At 37.0% G+C, this 21,144-nt stretch overlaps 2 protein-coding genes across 3 annotated transcripts in view; one reads left to right on the top strand and one right to left on the bottom strand.

Annotated features, from left to right (window-relative positions):
- Positions 1 to 10,541, bottom strand: part of LOC139140596 (CMP-N-acetylneuraminate-beta-1,4-galactoside alpha-2,3-sialyltransferase-like) — a 30,434-nt gene extending 19,893 nt beyond the window's left edge. The window contains exons 1-3 of one of the 2 annotated variants that reach the window (XM_070709940.1): positions 10,417 to 10,541; positions 7,414 to 7,598; positions 3,317 to 3,574 (exon numbers count right to left, since the gene is read on the bottom strand). In XM_070709940.1, coding sequence (XP_070566041.1) covers positions 3,317 to 3,549 — 233 coding nt within the window. In that variant the 5' untranslated portion in view covers positions 3,550 to 3,574; positions 7,414 to 7,598; positions 10,417 to 10,541. The remainder of the gene's footprint in view (positions 1 to 3,316; positions 3,575 to 7,413; positions 7,599 to 10,416) is intronic. The other variant, XM_070709941.1, reaches the window with a different exon arrangement.
- Positions 10,542 to 10,806: 265 nt separating this feature from the next.
- The window catches only part of LOC139140595 (cilia- and flagella-associated protein 221-like), a 28,046-nt gene continuing 17,708 nt past the window's right edge, over positions 10,807 to 21,144 (top strand). Inside the window, exons 1-6 of the mRNA XM_070709938.1 lie at positions 10,807 to 11,314; positions 11,953 to 12,053; positions 13,011 to 13,193; positions 16,288 to 16,388; positions 18,039 to 18,299; positions 19,911 to 20,167. Coding sequence (XP_070566039.1) covers positions 11,191 to 11,314; positions 11,953 to 12,053; positions 13,011 to 13,193; positions 16,288 to 16,388; positions 18,039 to 18,299; positions 19,911 to 20,167 — 1,027 coding nt within the window. The 5' untranslated portion in view covers positions 10,807 to 11,190. The remainder of the gene's footprint in view (positions 11,315 to 11,952; positions 12,054 to 13,010; positions 13,194 to 16,287; positions 16,389 to 18,038; positions 18,300 to 19,910; positions 20,168 to 21,144) is intronic.

Raw genomic sequence — 21,144 nt, 5'->3', positions numbered from 1 at the left:
TAATTTGTGATGGAAGTATTGCCTTCTGACCTACTTGGCATGACAATAGTATTTCTGTAAATCGACATCTATAAAGATACAGGTTATTCATGTCAAATGTTCTATGTTGAGATAAATTTTCCCCAAAGTTGCATTTTATTACAAAAAAATAACTCTTGTTGACATACGTATAATTTGTACAGGGCCATTATGTTTCGTCGATATATACGATGTCCAAATAATTTTGCACAAATTATTCCTTGTGAGGATAGTATACTTTTCGATTTAGTTCACAGAAGATATTATTTCTCGGAAAACAATCATCACTTTTATATACCATGTTGGGATAAATTTGCAGATATTGCGTCATTTTTGTTTTCTTGGTTATTACCTTCAGATTTGTTATGTGCAGAATATCTTTTATCGATATGTAACCATGTTGTCTTGTTAGCGAAAATGATATTTATTACCAGATTGTCATTAGATACATATTTTTCACAACTGAGCTTTCCATCTTTGTACTATGTTTGTATGTTTTTCTGTTTGATGTACATTTGCTGAACAAGTCTACATAGTATTCATACAATAGCACAGCATTCCTTTTGGGTACGATATCACGAGAATTGCAGATATTGTGTCATTTTCATTATTGTCATGGTAACAAAACTCGATCTTTGTATCAGGTCAACATGCCATTATCAGTGTAGCATAGCTATTCTTTTCATGTATAATAACCGACATTGCTTCATGTTCAGCTGTGTTATCAATCCCTTCCAGTTCTATGTTGACATCAGGGCAACTGTCGATGTTGTGTCCTTTTCACTGTTGTAATGAAACGATACATTCCAATCCACTTGCTATACAAGGTTTTCCCTTTAAATTTGCAGGGAAAGTTGGTTGTCGATTTGATGATCTCGTTTCTTTTTGTGTCACAAATATATCATCCTCGGTTGAAAGGATACAACATGTCATTTGTAACACATGTACAAAGGATGGACAAATTTGCCGGTATCTCAGCCTTTTTTTGCGGGATGAAGATATAGCTCAGGAACTGTTAAACTATTACTAATAAAACCAAAGTATCCTTCAGAGTAAACTGTCAAACACATTGACTGGAAACTAGTTGAAGAATTTGGAGAAAGCAGGATTCCGACGACAACCGTAATTATGACTTCACTTTACTGTGAATTTCACAATAGAATACTTGTGAAAGACTTATCCTGTTTCCAATCATTGTAGGAAAAACTGATTCCGACATACCGGTAAATGTATGTCCACAAAAGTGTATTTTTATGCCGATAAGACTAACTAATACTGACATCCTCACTAGAGTTGTATCAGACAACTTTTATAAGTCTTGAACTTTATTACACAGGCTGGAAATTTCCCCAATATGAGAGCGAGCTGGATTTTTAAATGGCTTTGTGCGTATAAAATGGTCGCATACAGATTTCTGTGTTTTACTTCGTTCCGTTTTTGGCAATGTAATGCAACTTCTGGAGAGTGTGACTTCTTTGGTGCCACATTGACAGATTAGCCTAATCTTTGCCCAGATGGTATTTAGTGACTGTTTTCACAAAGCCATGTCCCAAAATTCTGATAATCGATAGAAAACAAAAGATACGGTGGCATACATGAAAAAAGCGGTACTTTATTAAAAATTCACCACATGTCATTTTCAAGGTTAATTTAGCCAAAAACTAAGCTGAGTATCAAACAATAAAAGACACAGTTTTTCAAACACTTTACCCTGCTGTCTATTGCCACGGTAATAGCTCACCCAAAACCAGTACCTTCTCGTACTTATATCGTACTTTATCAAGTGACAAACTCAAAAACGCACATTTTTGAGCAAAACAAACACACACAAACAGGTTTGAAATATTTTGACAATTTTTGTAATCTTCAATTCTCGAGCTAACAAAATATATAATACATGTCTGATGTATAAATTCATTTTTAATTGTGAAAATCAGTTTAAAGATAAGTATCTGCAAAGTATCTGGTTTCCAAAAGTCTCATTCAAGCACAGTTTGATGACTTCCCCTTTCACAATTCTGATTTTAAGACTGTATAAAATAAATTTAAAAACTGTTGGGCTATTGAAAGATTTATTCAAGTACATATTCAATCGTGTTGTGTCGAACACAAATTCACGTTTATACATCAAAACTTAGAAAGTCAGGTTTCAGAACTCCTTGTTAAAGTAGATTTATGATTAGATTGTTCAATCAGTTGAACATCACTAACATCAAGTAAAGATAAAATGTTGGGCTTCAGAACCTTTTCATACCAGTACAATACAGTTCTTTCATACCAATATATATAGAATTCCCATTTATTTATTTTCATTTTATTATTATTATAACTAAAAAATCGGGTTTAAGACCATCTCGTTCAAGAACGGTTCTATCGTTTAATCAGTTGAATGTCACTATCCTAAAATGAAACCTATCAAGTTGGGTTTTCAGAAGCTTCTGTTGGGTTTTCGGAAGCTTCTGTTCAAGTATGATTCAGTCATTTTATAACAAACACATGCATGGAAATAGCATCACGTACAGATGATTCTATCATTTAACCAGTTATGAATATCACTAGCATAAAGTAAACCTTAAAACTTGGGTGTCGGTGATCTTTTCTGAGCAAGATTTGATCATTTTTATCAAAGCACTGTTCAAGATTTTACACCTATAGATTCAAATGTTAACGTCGGCCTCAGAAAATTTCATTTGAGTATGATAACAACAGCACATAAATTGCAAGATTATGTCATGGTTAAATATAGAAAAGAAATGCTATGAAATGCCTGTTAAGTTATGATTCGATTATTTCTATACACTGAGTAAGTTCTATCTTTACAAGCAATGATTAATGTGTATGCGATATGACGCATATGCAATTGCTGCAATCAATGACTGATGCGATGCTGATGCAACCAATCGGCGGTGCGATAAATAGCCGATGTGATCATGATGCGATACTGATGCGACCATTCAGCAATGTGATATGTAGGCAATGCGATACAGATGTGATGCGGATGTGGTGCTGATGCAGTGCGGATGCGAAGTGATTCGATTGGTTATGCAACGCGTTTACTGTTCATACATACCGATACGTCATACAACTGTACAGACAACAGACATTTTTCAAGCCTATAAGAATAGATTCCAGAGGTATAATGCATATACCGGTGACAAAATGGAAGCTAAAAATGATTGCCTACCAAGAACCTAGTAAGTAGAGAATCAACTAGGGGCTGAGCCAGTAACAAACAACAAATCTTTGACTCGATCCATAAAACTGTCTAAAATCTCACATCAGACTTGAGTGTACTCACCCTTTGTTCATATCTCGTCCACGAGACCATGGTCCCTCCTCAAATTTACCGTGACTGGACTTTCCAAAGGCTGTTATATTGAACCGTCTTTGTATAAAGCCTGTTGGTGGCCCCATGTGCTTTTGCCAGGTACGGAATGATTCGGATGAGTAGAGACTCACCAGGAATATTGACACTCCCATCAGAAAGGTGTAGATCACGAGACAAATTTTGCGTAATGAATAGCCAAACATGATTCCATGAAACCATCATTCAACTCTGCAAAGATTAAGTATACATTGAGAAAAATGTTGGTATTTTTCTACACATACTATGACAAATACCACTTTGTAAGTATACACATGCCGCTACACAGGATGTGGAGTCAAGAGAATATTCAATATGAAATGGTGTGAGGAGTAAAACAAATGAACAAATTACAAGGAATTAAACTAGCAATGATAACATAATAAAGCATTTACATAGTAAACAGGTCACTTGACTTAAACTTGACTACCAATAAGTGCTATGTCGAAAAAACTAGGTAACGACTAAAAACTAGGTGAAAGTACTACTGTAACATCAATAACTCACAAACTGGGTATTAAAACAACCAAAAGATTGGGTGAGGGGTCTCCGCCAGTCTGCTTCGGGGCAAAGGTTTGGGTTGCAAACTTGGGTTTGCAGAACTTTGAAGAGCCAAAAGTGAAAGTGGTTCTGTAAGGCCGGTAGTGACCACCCTCTTGAAATGGAGTACATGTAATGAACAGCCCAGGAAGGGGAAGCAGATTGGTGAAGCCAAGGAGGATTGAGATAGGGTTGGTGGAGGGATTGCTTGACAAAGGGTCTGAGAGCATGGCCTAGAATGAATGAACCTGGACAAAGGGGCCTGAAACAACCCGTCTTGCTGACACCAAGTGTCGTGTGCAATAGACAGATGGGTATAGATAAATGCATGCCAAGATGTCTGCATCAGCATTGTGAAAGTGGATAGCTGCATCCTGAAAGTGGGGTGGCCTAGCTCTGTGAACTCATAAACTAGATAATGTTTAATGTTTAATGTTTAATATATTTCTATAGCGCTTTTTCTACAATAAAATATTCAAAAGCGCTTTACATCAAGTAAAACAATAAAAAGTATTGCATTCAATAAAAATACAAAACAAGATTTAAACAAAAATCTCATAAAATGTCCAATAATATTAAAAAGTAATCAGTGCAGTTGATAAAATTGTTTAAAAAGAAAAGTTTTTAATTTTGATTTAAAAGGTTGAATTTCTGTTATGCACTTTAATTCAAGTGGGAGTGAGTTCCATAACCTTGGACCACAGACTGCAAATGCACGATCATTATACTTGTTGAAAGATCTTGGTACTACAAGATTCATACCGGAATTTATCCGCAGATTATACCTATTAACGCTGACTTTTTCTACCAAGTCACAAATATACTGTGACAGTGGTGCCATACCATTTAGAGCCTTAAAGACCTGCAAGATAATTTTGAAATTAACCCTGGCCTTTACTGGAAGCCAGTGTAGTTGGATCAGTGAGTCAGTCACACCATCATACTTTCTCAGATGCATTACCACTCTTGCTGCATCATTTTGGACACGCTGTAATTTATTAAAATGCTGATTTGGCATGCCATATAAGATTGAATTGGCGTAGTCGAGGTGGGAGCTAATGAGAGCGTGAACAAGAATTTCAGTAGTGTCTTGATTCAAATAATGACGAATACGTCGGAGGTTGTATAAGCTGTGACTGGCTTTTTTACAAATCTGGTTGACATGGTGCTCCATCGACAAGTCGAATCAAGATATCCTCCTAAATTACGAACCTTGTTAACAACTTTGATTCTGTCATTACCAATTTGAACATAGTCACAAGTTAATTTGGCGAGCTGTTGTTTGGTACCAAAAATCACAACTTCTGTTTTGTTGTCATTAAGTTTCAACCTATGTTCCAACATCCAATTTTGAATATCACAAACACAGTTTTGTACACATTCAAGTGCTGTGGTCTCATCATCAGCTCTCGGAGCAAACACTTTCAGGAGCTGTGTATCGTCTGCATAACCATGACTGTATAATAAATGTTTGTTAATGATGTGGAACAATGTACTTGAATAAGCTTTACTGTATGTGTTATCACACAAATCTTTGTTTTGTAAGTACACGCCGCCACTACATAGGATGTGGATTAAGTCAAGTAAATATTAAATATGAAACAGGGTGAGGAGTAAAACAAATGAACAAATTACAAGGAATTAAACTAGAAATGATAACATAATAAAGCATTTGAATAGTAAAGAGGTCCATTGACTGGAACTTGACTACCAATAAGCAATAATATGCCAAAAAACTGGGTAACAACTAAAATAGGTAAAATTACAACATCAATAACTAGGTAAACAAGTCATTGTTGATAACACAGTCTCCACTTGTTAATTGGTACTTTGAACACTACTGGTAAGGACAGTTTTGTCAGCAATAATTCTACTATTGGCATTATCAGAAGATCATATTGAATAATGTTAGTGAGCTACACCAAGTTCACAATAATAATTTAAATGAAATTTTGTAACAAACACTCATCTATCTTCTGAGTAAAGTAAAATACACACTTCATACACACACATCTCACATACAGTTCTTTACGGACTCTTGACAATGACTGGGCACATAGGGTTACAGAGAATCGCAAAGTGATCAGGAGTATTGAAATCAGGGTGGGGAAAACATACTACGGTATATCGGTCACAGTATATTGTGGTTTCACTGGGGTTCAAACTCACAATGTACCGGTATGGTGCCTATAGTCACCTAGCCTCAGACAAAACCGCTCGGCCAAATCCCCAAATCATCAAAAAGATTAGTTCAATAACCGAGCTAATATGTTAAAATTTTTCTGACTGCGACCCCTCCACACACTGTAGAGCCCGTGAAGCATATATATACGCTCGTACGCTCACTATCACACACAAACTTTATCGAAGCAAAGCAATGAATACATCGCTTAAACTGGGCGAAAGATAGCCTATGGGACAATTCTGTCCACCAGCAGAGGGTTTCTATCCTGGGTTGATAGCTCAGAGCTATCAACCCAGGATAGAAAATATGGTGGTTTCACTGCGGTTTGAACTCACAACGTACAGTACCTAGTCACCTAGCAGAGAAGCCACGTCAGACAAAACAATGTGTGAGACATTGAGGTCACTGAAAATTGCAAGAGTACCGTATAAGCAATATCCTGATACGGTATGTAAGTTATAAAGCACATATGCACACACACAGTGACACTGTAATTACTCATACCAATATTTCACTTAAGTATGGATATTTTTGCCATGTCTTCATGTAGAATTACATCATTAGTGGCTGACATACATACCAACAGCTTTGAGCGAACAGGACCGCATCATTTGATTATGCCCTCGGGGTAAAGTGGCTGCCTGCTCTGTACTAATTAGCCACAATGTAACATACCACGAATGTTCTAATGCCTGGGAATAACCTTAAATGACATATATATCATATGGAGCATTGAATAGCATGGAAAATAACTCTGACCATATGAAATTTTTGGATGCATTTTTAAGATTAAGTTATCTATGATAAGCCACAGCAATCTTCTACTGAAACAAACAAGTGGATAGTCATGGTAGCATTGTCGCATCTATTACACCTAACGTAGAGTTAGTGGTGGGTTTCCTGGCTATAATTATATGTTGAAATCTCACTGTATTCACTGTGTTTTTGTTCGGGGTAGTAAACAGGTAAATGTTACAGGGTTCTGTTCGTTGAATGCAGAATTAGCAGGGGGCTGGCAGAAATGCTACAAGGGTGCCCAAATCATTGACAATATTCCTCAACCTATGCAAAGATACTGGCCAGTGTGTATATGCAAAATTTATTATCCACCAAAGTCTGTTATTATCATAATCCCTAACATGGACATTAACTCAATCAGCCATCACGTATTTTTCAGTTTAAGCATTCAAATGTTTAATTATGAATGTGAGAGTTGATGTTAATGTTTGTAACATTGTTAAGAACAGGGCAGCAGTTGGACACCTTGTATACCTCAGTAGTTGTTTACTATTAATAATGTACTCACCATTCAAATTTAAGTGGTGTTATTCACCAGTGCAACAGTTGCTTGTGGATGTTCATCTGTGTGATGGAAAGCTCTTCTTCAAAATTGTGTTCTGCTTGTCAGATTTTGAACAAACCATGTGTACTAGCTGCTCCTCCATTCATTGGATTCACTGATTGGTAGCAATAATACACTACTTATAAAACCTGAAAATGACAAGAGACCTGAAAGTACTGAAATGATGATAACTGTAAAGAGAAAGATATTGATTACCAGTGTATACCGGTAGATGAAGTGGCAAGCATATGGAAATCGAGGTTGAAATGCTTAGTTAAGCCATATTGGTGTTACAAACGTAGACCAGATGTGCACTGAAAACGCTCACGTGTTTCAGTATATATTGCAGTTGTCTGTAATAGTGGGCTGACGTTTTGTTCTGGAACTATGTAGCTACGCTGTCACAGGTTTATGTTTGATACCAAGTAAATCCATTAGAAAATTTTAAACATTTTCACAACAGATCAACTTGACCTATTATTGACCTCTGCACAACTAACTGACTGACAGTGACTGGTTTATATGCAAAGGACTTGTGTTACAGATTTTAATCCTCTTTCTACCTTTCTAGGTTCCATAGACAAACCATAGAAATAAATACAACTTGGGAGAAAGAGGTTTAACCCCTTCACCCCCAGTTCCCTGTGTCCAGGTCCAACTTTACCATAGAAAAAAATGGATTTGGGTCAAACTATGGTGGTGAAAGGGTTAAGTTTTGACAGAATTACCAATTGAGTAATCAAGTAATGACAATTACTTGTACTGCTGATGACTTGACAATTATTGTATACTTTTGGACTATTATGAAGTAGTTTAAGAGAATATTGTACGTTGATCTGTCTAACTTAGTGACTAGACGAAATTATGCAATTTGTGAACAGATGTTATGCAAATGTATGCAGATGGAGATAATCATTGCACTAAACAGTTAAACAAAAAGAGACATTATCTATCAAAACAAACAGACAGTTGAGTAGAATGGAGTTGGGCTGCTGTTGAAGGCCTGCCATTGATTGAACCAAAGTGGAGGGACTATGATTCAACAGGCAAGATGTGTACTAGTACATAACTGCCAAAGTATCTATCTTTGAGGACCATCTTCTGTGTGTCTGGATACTTCCAGTAATAAGCCCTGTTATAGGCGAGCGGCAAATCCACAAAAGGGCCTTATTTTAGGAGTTAAATGTACCCACCTTACATACAGCCACATCATACGTCATTTGAAAGCCTATCATCTCTTCTTCAAGAAAATTGACGATGTGGAGCTGCTAAGTGGACCATCCCCCCCTAATTTACATAATTCACATGGGTACCCAATTTGCATAAATGCGATATAAAATTAGAAAATTCACTATTAACTACTCTAAACATACTTTTAAACTATTCAGTGATATATCAAATCAAATGTATTTGCATGTAGAATACAAAATGGATATCGAAAGAGATATTTAAATTGATTTCACTGAAATATTTTCACATTTATATTAAAAAAATATTTTCCCCTATTGATTAACAATATTTTAATTTTTTTTTTTTTTTTGATGCGGACTGACATATACATCAGCACATACAAACATACATCCATACATACCTCCACACATACATCCATACATACATAATAACATACCTACAGATTCTACTGGCCTACCGTATTAACTCTCTATGGCATATATACATATACCAAGTGTGAGCTAAAATTTCATCATAAACATCTGATTAGTGTCACACATAAGATCATGCATACCAAGTTTCGAAGCAATCTGAGAAGCAATTTTAGAAAAAAAGATTTTTTTGACCAAAAATGGAAAGAATTGCCCTTAAAATACAAATAAGAAAATTTCTCCACAATTTCAACTAACTCAACTAGGGTTGCCCCTAGGAAGATGCATATCAAGTTTAAAGCAATCAGATAACCGGTTTCAGAGAAAACTATTTTTTAACCAAAAAAAAACCGAGAAAATTGCCTCACCACAATTTGAATAAATCTGACAGTGGTCAACACTAGGAGTATGCATTCCAACTTTCAAAGCAACGATGCAGAGTTTAGAAAAGAATATTTTTTGACCAAAAATGGGACAAATTATAAAAAAAATACAAAATTTCAGAGTCATCATCATTTTAATATGTGCATTTAGTTGATCTGTGGAAACCTGTAAACCGAATATCCAAACTATCAGACGAGTAGTTTTGAAGAAATCAGTTTTTGACCAAAAATGGCAAAAATTACCCTAAAAATACGATTATAAATATTTCACAATAAGCATCTGACTAACGTCACAGGTATAAAGATCATGCATACCAAGTTTCGAAGCAATCTGAAAAGCAATTTCAGAGAAACTGACTTTTTTACTAAAAATGGAAAGAATTGCCCCAAAAATACAAATAAGAAAATTTCTCAACAATTTCAAAGAACTCAACTCGGAATATGTGAGCTAAAAACCGGTTTCAAGGTAACCTTTTGGGCCAAAAAAATTGCTGCCAGGACGGATGAAAAAAATTTTTGCGCATACCCATTTCCTCAAGGCCCCCCGAAATCAAATGGTCCATCCCTAACAGCTTCATCTTCGCACAGCACTGGTGAATGAAATGATCATAAAAAGACTGAAATGATCCTTACGTCCCCGCACGGTCGGTTGGTCCTTTGTGGAGGGGCCCTGCCCGGTCCCTTTATACATGATCCGTATGACCCCTGACAATGGCGGTTGAACTGACGCGATGAGCAGTGGCAGTGTATGTAATACATATTGTGCCAACCTTGGCACTACATTGAGGCCGGTGCTAGCTCACTGATATATTGTGCCAACCTTGGCACTACATTGAGGCCGGTGCTAGCTCACTGCATTGGCGATTTGTTAGCAAGTTTTACAATAATTTTTTCACATTAATTTTTAAAAGGTATATGAACTTTCGTAAACACAAAATTGATTGTCTCGTGATTGAAATATTACAGTAATGGGTTTACTGTACCGTTCGTTCGTTCATCTGCACATATGCTGGACCTCTTGCCTTCCTCATAGCCATACGCAAACTGCAATCCGAGGTCCCCGTCCAGACCACACGAACGATCGCCGACAAATTGTTAGATGTAAAGTCTTTCCTCCAATAAGGCAAAGTCGTCATAGAAACATTCAGGCCATTGACGCTTTACTCCTTGGTGATTTCGATCAATCCGCAGGAAAGCCATATAATCGATTATTACTGATATTTTGAGGTTACATCCCCGATTTGTTTACAAAAAAATGTTAAATGTTTTAATTCTTGATTTTAATCACAATTTTTGTCATATTTTACCACTTATATTCATATGTAAGTAAAACAGTTTTTGCCAGGGGCGGAATGATATACTAGAAACAGTTCAAATAGTGCAGTACTGCATGTAGTTCAAGATGGCGGCGTACTGACGAGTTTGTTTTGGTGTCAAAATATTTAAGATTTGGGAAACAATTTCGAATCGAATTCTGCTAATTTTTGAAGACAATCATCAAGGGAAGGGAAGTCTTGTATATGATACATATTTTCAGCCTGTTTTTCCTCGACTTCATCGAAGAAGTATGAATTTAAGGAGATCTTGCGTCCGTGAGTAGCGCTCGTCTCCGAGGCCCGATAGATGTCCAGGGCCTCGCAGATGTAGACATCACTCCAACCAACGGTATCTGTTACTGATTTTTTAGATCACAAACGTATAATTTGTTGAACGGACAAGGAGTCAGTTACTGACTGTGAATTGTAACACATAGCGCTATGGCGGTGTCCAGACCTATAAACAAGGGCACAAATGGGATTCGCACCAACGGGATCGTGTTGCCAGACACTCTGGTGGCCCCGAAGAAAAGTATACCTGTCCCAAATCATCTGCTCGACACAAGTAAGTCAATCTAATTAGCGCGCATCTCGACAAGCCTAGCTTTTCAATGTTCCCATTTATTTGCATTCTATGATATGATGCGCTAGTTACGGAAAAATCTGTCGATAATACTGAAACAATTCATCTTCAGTGTGAAAGATCATGTTTCATTTATATTGACCACACCATTGATGTACAAAAATAGAGTGATTTCAGAGTGCTATGGCTGCACATTAAATCACTTTTAATTCGCGCATTAAGTACTTTTGTTCTGAAAAAGCTTGTACTGATATTAGTTTGGTCGAATGTTTAACTCTGTTTCGGTCTTCCAATGCAAATCCTAAACAATAGCGGTATGTCCAAATATGATAATATTCTAATATACTATAATATAATATTAATTAAACAAGCATGGAACAAAGTATAAGTGATGTAGAAAGAAAGTGATGACGATGTTGAATAAGGTAATAATATATCTAAAGTTATCATGTTAATGCAGCTGTCACCGGAAGCGGAACTTACCAATCAGGGTAAATTTTTGTTGAGTTATGAATTGAGAGAAAGTGCACAGTTAGTTAACTCATGCACAATAATGAATACCTCAGATCAACATTTTTGTTTTCGTGGACACTCAGTGTACTCTCTCTCATTCCACACAGAGATCTTCCATAAGGTAAACCAGAATGAAGTCGTTCAAGCAAGACCAGGTGTCATTCACTTCGGAGGTTATGAGTTGGGAGTCCTTCACAAGCAGACTCTGGTAAGTATCACAGGGCCCGGCAGAAGAAGCTAGACACAGATGCATAATTTTTTTGACAACTGTGCATTGGTTTTACCCTCAAGCAATGCAATACAGTTGAAGTATCTAATTCACTGTCTTTCTCTTTTTACACACTAGTCAATGAGAGCTCAACTAAATTGATTGGCATCTTGAAACGTGGAAAATGGGGTCAATAGACAAAATATCTTTCTTGTCCTAAACTTATGCTTAACCCTTTTCCTGCCGGACAGTATCACTTCCCCATAAAAGTAAAAAGTGTAGTCAGTAAAAAGTGGTAATTAGTCCAAACATGGAGTATTTTCACCCACTTGGCTGCGTATGTTATAGCATCTTTAGTCCAAAAAATCAAGTTTACAGTATTTATGTTTTCAACAGCCTTCAAATGTACAGTATTATGTTAAAATACACCATATGGAATATGTTGTGTTTCATTAATTTTAACCATCTTGACCTGGCGGTGAAATATGGACTTGGCAGGAAAAGGGTTAATAGATATTAGAAGGAATATAGATAGTGGTGTGATAATATCGAGAATCCACTGTAGCTTAAACATGCCAAGTGCGTCAACGGCTGCAGCAGCAAAGTCCAAACTGAAAATCTTAATATAATGTGCAGCAAAGTTTTAATGGGCAGTCATCATAGCATTCATCCACATTATTCGAGTCAGTTGTTTCTTTTAAAGCATATTCTTTCCTGAAAACAGGGAACTTTGTTCTTTGAGTGAGAATCATGAAATCCTTGGTAAACTATCAGTCTCTAGAGTGTACACAATTTGGTCTGTCATACCCTTTTAAACTGCCAAATGTTGGTACAAATCCTTTCGCTTCACCACCAAAGTTTAACGTAGATGTAAAAACCTTTAAAAAGTCTAACGGCTATTCAAACTGTCGTTGAGAGCGTACCTGATATCATAAAATATTTTGTTTTGCGTTTCAGAGAGTTGCAAATATTTCAGGAGAATGTTTACAGATGCACATAGTACCTCCATCCACGGCCTACTTCAGGATCAAGTACAAGAAACATGACCGGCTCGTGCCAGGATTAACCATGGACGTGATCATTGAGTTCGTACCAGATGAGTGGAGGTATTACTATGACTGCATACGAATACACTGCAAGGTAAGATGCAGCTACATGTAGCCTTCGTGTCACTTGGCTATCCACAGTTGCCCCAATCTTGTTGGAGAATATTGGTTAAAAATATTCTATATAAACAGGCATTCTCTAAATTACAATTACTGTTATTCTGTCTGTATGAAATGTTTACCATGGCATTGTTTACCCTTTGCTCACTATTTAGAAAACTTAACCCTTCACTAACAGCGGCAGGTGCCCTAATAAGTGTAGCAACCCACGTACATATCCTCACCGTACCGGGTAATAGCTCCGTTGTTATCAAAGTTGCCATTGTATGCACATTGAGTGACAATTATGGTGATGATCAGATAAGGCTAGAATCCAACCGCTTAGGATTGCTGTGTACCCATTAATCCAAAAATGTAAAATACTGTGATCAGCTATTACAGGTACAGCATTAACTACTAATAGCTGATCAGTAAAATAAATGTGCATCGCATTACCACAACAGCAGCCTGTATAAGTTTACTGTTATTTACATGTACTAATAAGTGACTTTTGCACAGCACCGTTAGGCAAGGATCACTTTCAGTTTGAGTTCTCACTCCGGTGAGTAGAATTCAAAAATTTCCAAATGAGCGGAAACAAAACCTGTATAATGTATGCTTCTACTGTTCACAAGGATCAATATAGGAGATCAGTGTACCCTCTAACAAAAATGATTTTTTGGAACAGTGTGTCAGTTTGAGAGATTGTATGTCTTTGCGTCAGCCATACATCTTTACATGTGAATCTAAAACTTTGCTTGTACCACAGGCAATTTGGTTGCGTCTTGGCGTATCATATCGGCTTAGAGGGCACACTGGTGGGGTTGGATACATGTGCACGTTTCAATGAAAACTTGATTGCCAAAAATTGATAAATATATAATTCACATGACACAGGAAATTCACTGTCATCAAAATCTAGTACTTAAGATGGTCTCTTTCAAGCATTAACATGAGACCTGAGTTGGCAGTGGAGACACAGTTGAAACCAACATCCAGCATGCATATAGTGTACCATGCAGGAACTGTCAGACTTCTGTTGACAGACACAACATAAGGTCCATATCCTTGAATATACACAACATTCAACATTCAAAATGCTGAATATTACTAGAAGAAGAAAAAAAGAAATGAATAGTTTACAAAGCCAGCTGCGTTGTATATTTCTCACTATATCAAATTTACGTGTCAGAGGTTAGTACTGAAATAGTGGATGCATGGTACATAATTATCTGGATATCTCACCCCCAAACTCACTGTTGTGAATTTCGATGTTTGACCTCTGACCTGCGGTGAGTGAGATATGGTTCTGGCTGATCAGTCTGAAATTCTGCGTGTGTGCTGAGGCATGCATGATTACAAAACAGCTTGCCAAGACAAGCTGTAGAGAGCAGATTATCTCTCCAGAGGATAAATAGATCTCTCTTGAGAGCAGACATCAGTTCATATATTAGTCAGAAATGCAGTCCTGCATTTTTAGAAGGTGTAGCAAGTGGTGATTGAAAGGCACCTCGCTATTATACTGATACTGTACGGTATCGGTAATGTATCAAAGTTTTCAAGGTGTAGATGAAGTGCCATAGATTGAACCTATTTACGAGGTACATTCTATAGAGGAGCAGAAACAGTCAACGTCTGGAAATGTAGACAGCATAAAGTCAAAAGTTTGACCTTTTGAACCCCAAAGTTCAAGCAAGGTGAAAGTTGACAGAGCAGTGTAGTCAGTACGAGTATCTGTGTGACCACGCTCACTTGGTTTGAAGATGTTTAATCTTGATCTATAACGAGTAACTCTTGGACACAATTTTTCTTGAAAATGTACAACAGATTAAACCTGTATCATCCCAAGGTCATCTGCCACTATCTAGTCAAGTTGGTTTGAAACCAGTGAAGCATGATATGCCTATGAAATGTTGAAGGCCCCTAAAAACATAGATACTTGGGTTTTTCACAAGGGGATTTTGAAGGATGGGCCACCCCTGTGTTTTGAACAATCTATTGATATGTTAATAATCACGCAAAAGAATACATTTTCACAACAAAAGAATATGCAAATAATGCATTGTTATGTAAATTGTTGACAAGTTGAATGTGGATAGGCATTTTTTCATGGATTTTGGAGCATAAACTATTTTACAAACAGAACAGAAATAATGGCATATATCAAGAGTTACCACTGGTGAAGCATTAACAATAGTCCAATGAAAATGATACAGACTGATGTTCTTCGTTAGTGATGTTGTTAAATGCAAATGATCAATATTACCATCTGTCATCCTGTACAACAAGCACTGGTGAATATGTCTACTACCACTGCCATGCTGGGCCTCCCACTCCCCCTGGATGCAACAGGGGAGCTGTTGAGTTACAACACAACATGACCTGTTCACATCCCTTTCACAGGAACACTCCATCAATTTTTAATTGCCAGTGTTTTAATACATCTGCAAGTTGTGCAGATATTTTTAGATTTATGGTAGATGGTGCTAATCAGACATGGAGTTGAATATTGCTTCAATGCGCCTGATTAGTATGCTTGGAAGTGTACAATGCAGGAAAAGATAACAGCAGATATATTAAATGATTTCAAAAATGTCCATGAAAATTGATAGTGACTGGCAAAGTATCTCTGCATGTGATAAAACGTTCATGCATGAAACTTGATCAAAGTACGGGGCACTAATAATGGTTGTCTTGCCACATACCATATCTTCATGTGACAAGTATTCACTACTGGTACTGAAGTCAAGTCAATCAGCTTGACATAGAACTGACAGTAAAGTACCACATAATAGGCTTTATTAGCCATTAATAGAGCGATGAGATTTGCGTATGCTATGGAATGTACCAACGACAGCTCATTCATCATGGCTGGATTTTCCATGCATGTTGCTATGTATGGGTCTGTGGGGATTACGTAGGCCTTACATGGGTTTCATGTCTGTAATAGCCAAACACATGCGGCAACCAGCACAGAGAATATCGGATTTCCGTCTCACTCCTCCCCAAGAGTTGTTGTTCTGGTGGTTCACCATTACTACATAAGAACCAATGACAGAACTGTTTCTCCCGTTTTTCTGTCTTTGCAGGAGGACGAAAATCTATTAATACCTATTCATGCATATCCTGTTATGAACACAGCTGATTTTCCGGAGATTGTTTATTTCCAACCAACGCCTGTTTCCCAAACGTAAGTACCTTTGTTGTCTGCCTTCAAGTGTAATGTAGTGTGGTGTACTGTCCAGGATCATGCAGATACCGAAACCAGTCAACCAGAGCCAGAAAGATATCTGCCATTGTCCTGTGTTGACAGTACTGATGTTCTTTTTTTATGCTAGATCAAGTACCCATACTTGACTCATTCATCTACAGATGAATTTGAAAATGTTCAATTTTTCTGAAATTCCCACAGTACCCTGAGTAACACTAAAATAACATAACTTACCAGATTTTATTTAGAAATGTTTGTCATTCTGCTTGTAATAATATTAAGTTCATGGAATTTGAGGTCAAAACAATTTTAAAAGGCACAGCGATAAAATCGTTTGTAGTTAAAGTCAACACAGTAGGCAAGGAGTACATGTATACATGCATGTACCATTTGTGTTGTGTTTATCTGAACTTTTAATGACCTTTGTCCCCAAACCCCCAGCCTTACTCTTATTTTACTATTCTGACTGGATCATACAATATGTAATTAGTGTTACAGCAACACACTATTACAACCACATACCATGCCAATGCTTTCATACTGGTATATTACCCAGTAATAGTTGTCAGATGTCTTCTGGCAAAATTCTCATTAACTGTAAAAATAGGCACCACATGCAGCCAAACCCCAACCAATAAATGCAGTATTCTGTTTTGCTTAAAAAAATTAACCATATTTCCCAAGGTAAATTTTGTACCTGGATCCTCAAGCCCTAGTACAAGATGAAAAACTTCTGTAATGAACTTTATATTTAACAAAACAAGTGAAAAAAGTGATTACGCATGTACTATGTAATATCATTAAGAAATAGTATAAACATTTGCAAATATGAATTCCAAGGTCAAGTTTTGAAATTTGTCAGTGAACTGTGCGCTAAAATGATGTGATTTAAAAACACATACTCTAAAATCTTGGTAATTCTGATGTTCAAGATACTGGAACCCTGAATCATGAAATATAAGGCCATATGAAGGACTTTCAGCATGCAAAGTACAAGAGTGTCATTATTTTTGTCTCTTCTGTTGCATAATACATTTAAAAGAACAAAAGACCAGATTTTCGAAAAAACTCTATGACCCTCACAATTCATAAAATACGTTACAAGCACTGGCAATTGATGTGTGCTAGTAATTACTGCCACTTGATAACAAAATATTGTCTGTAAAATGTTGAATGGCTGTCTTTTTGGTAATTACAGGGTTTTCTGATGGAGGTATCTGCATAACAAAATTTTTATCTTCCAGAATTTTCAAATGAATCACATATTCCTACGACATATTGTTCTCCTGGAATGCATCACTATTGATATGTGATATCCTATCTTTGTGTTCTGTATGACATATTGCATTTATTGATCGGAAATTAATCTAACTATCTGTTCATCACACAAAGGGATGTAAGCCAATAAACTAGTCTGAGGCTAATTGATGTACTGTAATCAATTTACAGGGTCCTGCAATTTATGTACAACGGATAAGTAGCATTGAGTAATGTGAAATTTACAATAGGAAAATGGTATTCCATAGTTGCATTGCTTCATAGTGAATATGATTTTCAAAGTTGCAACATTCTTCTATTCAGCAGCACCCATTCATGTGTGTCTTTTTCCTATTGATTTTATTTTCACAGGTCCACAAAGGTGATCCCTTTACGCTGCAATGCTCCCATAGATTTTGAGTTCCAGCTGACCTACCTACAGCCCCATCCTGCTTTCACTGTCACGCCGATGACTGGCATCGTGCCAGCCAACGGAGAGCTCGGAATATCCGTCACTTTCGCACCGACCGACTTCAGCACAGCTCACATGAAATTGCAGCTGAACATATCACAGTTCAATTCCAAGCCCCTGGTATGCTCCGTGAGCGGTGTGTCACACCCTGGTTTGGCAAAGTAAGTGTCAGAGAAAAAATCAGATGTCCATTTCATGTTTTATCGGTACATTGAAAGGAATCCTACATACTGTTTTCCATCTCCACAGCCCAACTGTATCACGTGATCAAAAGCTCAAGGAAGTCATGCATTTGTTAACCTATTAACACACTTTACATTACATTTCTGATATTCTTTCACAAAAATGTTTTTGCGAAGCAATAAATCACAGCCCCTCAACAAATTTCTGACTAAATACAGCTTCTGTTATAAAATATTACGTCAATACACCTTTCATCTAAAAATATGATGGCAGCATATTGCTGATTTGCAAGCAGAAAAAATAATCTGACGATGAAACCACTATTTATTTTAATCATATAGCAATATGTACTTGTCATTAAATGTATTGATAATTTTGTCGTAACCATTGTTTCAATGTGAATATTAGAAGGTGCCTACACAGCAGTACTTGTTTTACAGACAGTGATCGTCAGTTCATGCGAGGTTTTCCGTTTATATATTCTCACTTGTGTGGAACAAAAATAAATTCTTTGGTGGCAGACGACTGTGGTTACCCTTGATAAGATGACATCTGCATCTGTTCCGATTGTATTGTTCACAAGGCAGAGACGCTATGCTTAATGCGCTGTCCATGAATGGCTGGTGTGTGTAGGTTACACAAGTGCCACTGTCGACCGCACAATGGATAGTGGTCGATGATTGATTGAGTCTGGTGGCTTCAAGGCCTTTCAAGGCATAATAGGTCTTGTGTGAGGTGCCTTACTGGAGGATGGTGATGACTTCATAATGCAAATAAAATAATAAACGAAATACACTCATGGCATGTTAATTCGTTGTTATTGATGCAAGCTTTATCAGGTTATAAATAGGTTACAGTTTTCATTCTAATCAGGAGGCTGCTCCATGAGGGATTTAAAGCCATAGGATGATAGGATGTCCCTGTGTTTCGGTAGTTCAACATTATGCATTCACTGATAGTAACCAATTAAAAGATATTATATGTGGAACAAAGTGTGCATTTTGTCAGTTTGGTGTTATTTTATCTTAGAGTACACTCATGATCATGCTATCATGCATGGTGGTGTGCTATGACACAAAGATGTGCACTAGTGTTTATGTTTTGTATCAAACTAACGTCTTGATTACATATATTGTAATGCCTGATATGTTTGTTTCAGCATGGACATCTACTGTTACAATATTTGTATCTCAACTACAGTTACACAGCTAGCTCAATGGATTGAATTAAACTGAATATGCAAACACTCTTTTCAGTGCTAATTGCTTGCTCAACCCTTTGAGCACCAAAGTTAATTTTTGTCACCTTTGTAAAATATACCCCAGTCATTGTTTTAAAGATTTTTGCCAAAATTTTGATAAAAAATTGTAGCCAATGAAATGTGATGTCCATTTGGTCCAAAATTATCAAAAAAGTTACAGAAATATTCATAAGTATTGGTAAAATGTTGCACTTAAATTTTTGTGCGAAAAATTACAGCACTCAAAAGGTTAATACGAAATGCTAATCAGTAGCCACGTCAATTTCACTTTCTTAACCATTTCAGTTTCAAGGAACTAAATCAATGACATACATTATAACCTCCACAGGGCAGAAGCTGAGGAGAGAATGAGAGAGGACACCTTTGATGAGGGCACCGATGATGGCCCTGTGCTTGACCCCCACTCCATTTCACCTGTCAATATCGCCAGACGGAAAAGACGCAGCAAAAGCAAACCCAAGGTTCAGCCACAAGAAATCGATTATGCTGGCTTCAGGTTTCCCACAAACCTCAGCAATACGCATGCAGTGAGTTATGTACTTAATCAAGAGCAAGGCAAGATGAGAGCCAAAGATCTGAGAGACGGTAAGTGGAAATCAAAATCATTTTGTCACTTGTCAAAGGGGAAGGCGTCAGAATTTCCCACTGTGGCTGCATTTACTGCATATGAAATATTTACCAAGTCACTGTTCACACATCTTTTGAAATGTTAGATATCAACTTTCTCCAACAATAGATGTTATGCCAGACGGCGTATATATTAATAGGAACATTTACAGCCAATCTGAATGTGGAACATGCGCCCTAATAAAATATTACAGTTGATGAAAATTTAAACCACATGGGAAATATCCATCATTTTAAAATGTGTTGGCTGGACTTATGTGTGTGGGGAAATCAAGATGTAATGTAAGGCTACAAGTGGCATGAAAGCACTTATCAATATTACTTGCATGGTTAGCGAATGATATCTGTGTTCATTGAAATGTTTACTTGCATGGCCAGATAGAAACCATACCAGTGTCATTCATTGTGATCACTCAAGGAATTACCGATTCTCTGCACGTCCATGTCAAGTTTTGATGGATCGTACCGCAGCTGACAGTGTTGTGTAATCTGAATGTAATTCATCTCACCAGCCTACATCTGCCACGCATTTTTGTTGCTCAACACGTGTTTTTATTTGCTTTTTTTTCCTCCCCGCGTTTTGCATATCATTTCATGGCTGGCTTGGTTATTTTTGCATCCACAGTTGTACAAGGTACAGTGTAACTGCATTGAGTGCATGTGTCCCTAGTTGATGATGGGACTGCATATTCCTGTGTGTTCTACTATGCATGGATTGTGCTTTTCAGACAGTATTTCTCTTCTTTTTTCTTTCCCCTCTTACTGAATCGCTCTCAAGTTGTCTACTTTGCATGATTTCGTTTGTACCGTAGTTATGTTTTCTTTTTTATGTTTTTGTTTTATTTGCATTTCATGTGTGCCTGTGTACTAACCAGTCTCACACATCGACTTGCTGCTTGCATTGCTCTTCGAAAGTTTGGATAGTTACCTATGCT

This window comes from Ptychodera flava, chromosome 9 (assembly GCF_041260155.1).
Source record: "Ptychodera flava strain L36383 chromosome 9, AS_Pfla_20210202, whole genome shotgun sequence".
Lineage (NCBI taxonomy): Eukaryota > Metazoa > Hemichordata > Enteropneusta > Ptychoderidae > Ptychodera > Ptychodera flava.
The sequence above is the reverse complement of the archived record's forward strand: the minus strand, read 5'-3'. Positions and strand labels throughout refer to the sequence as shown.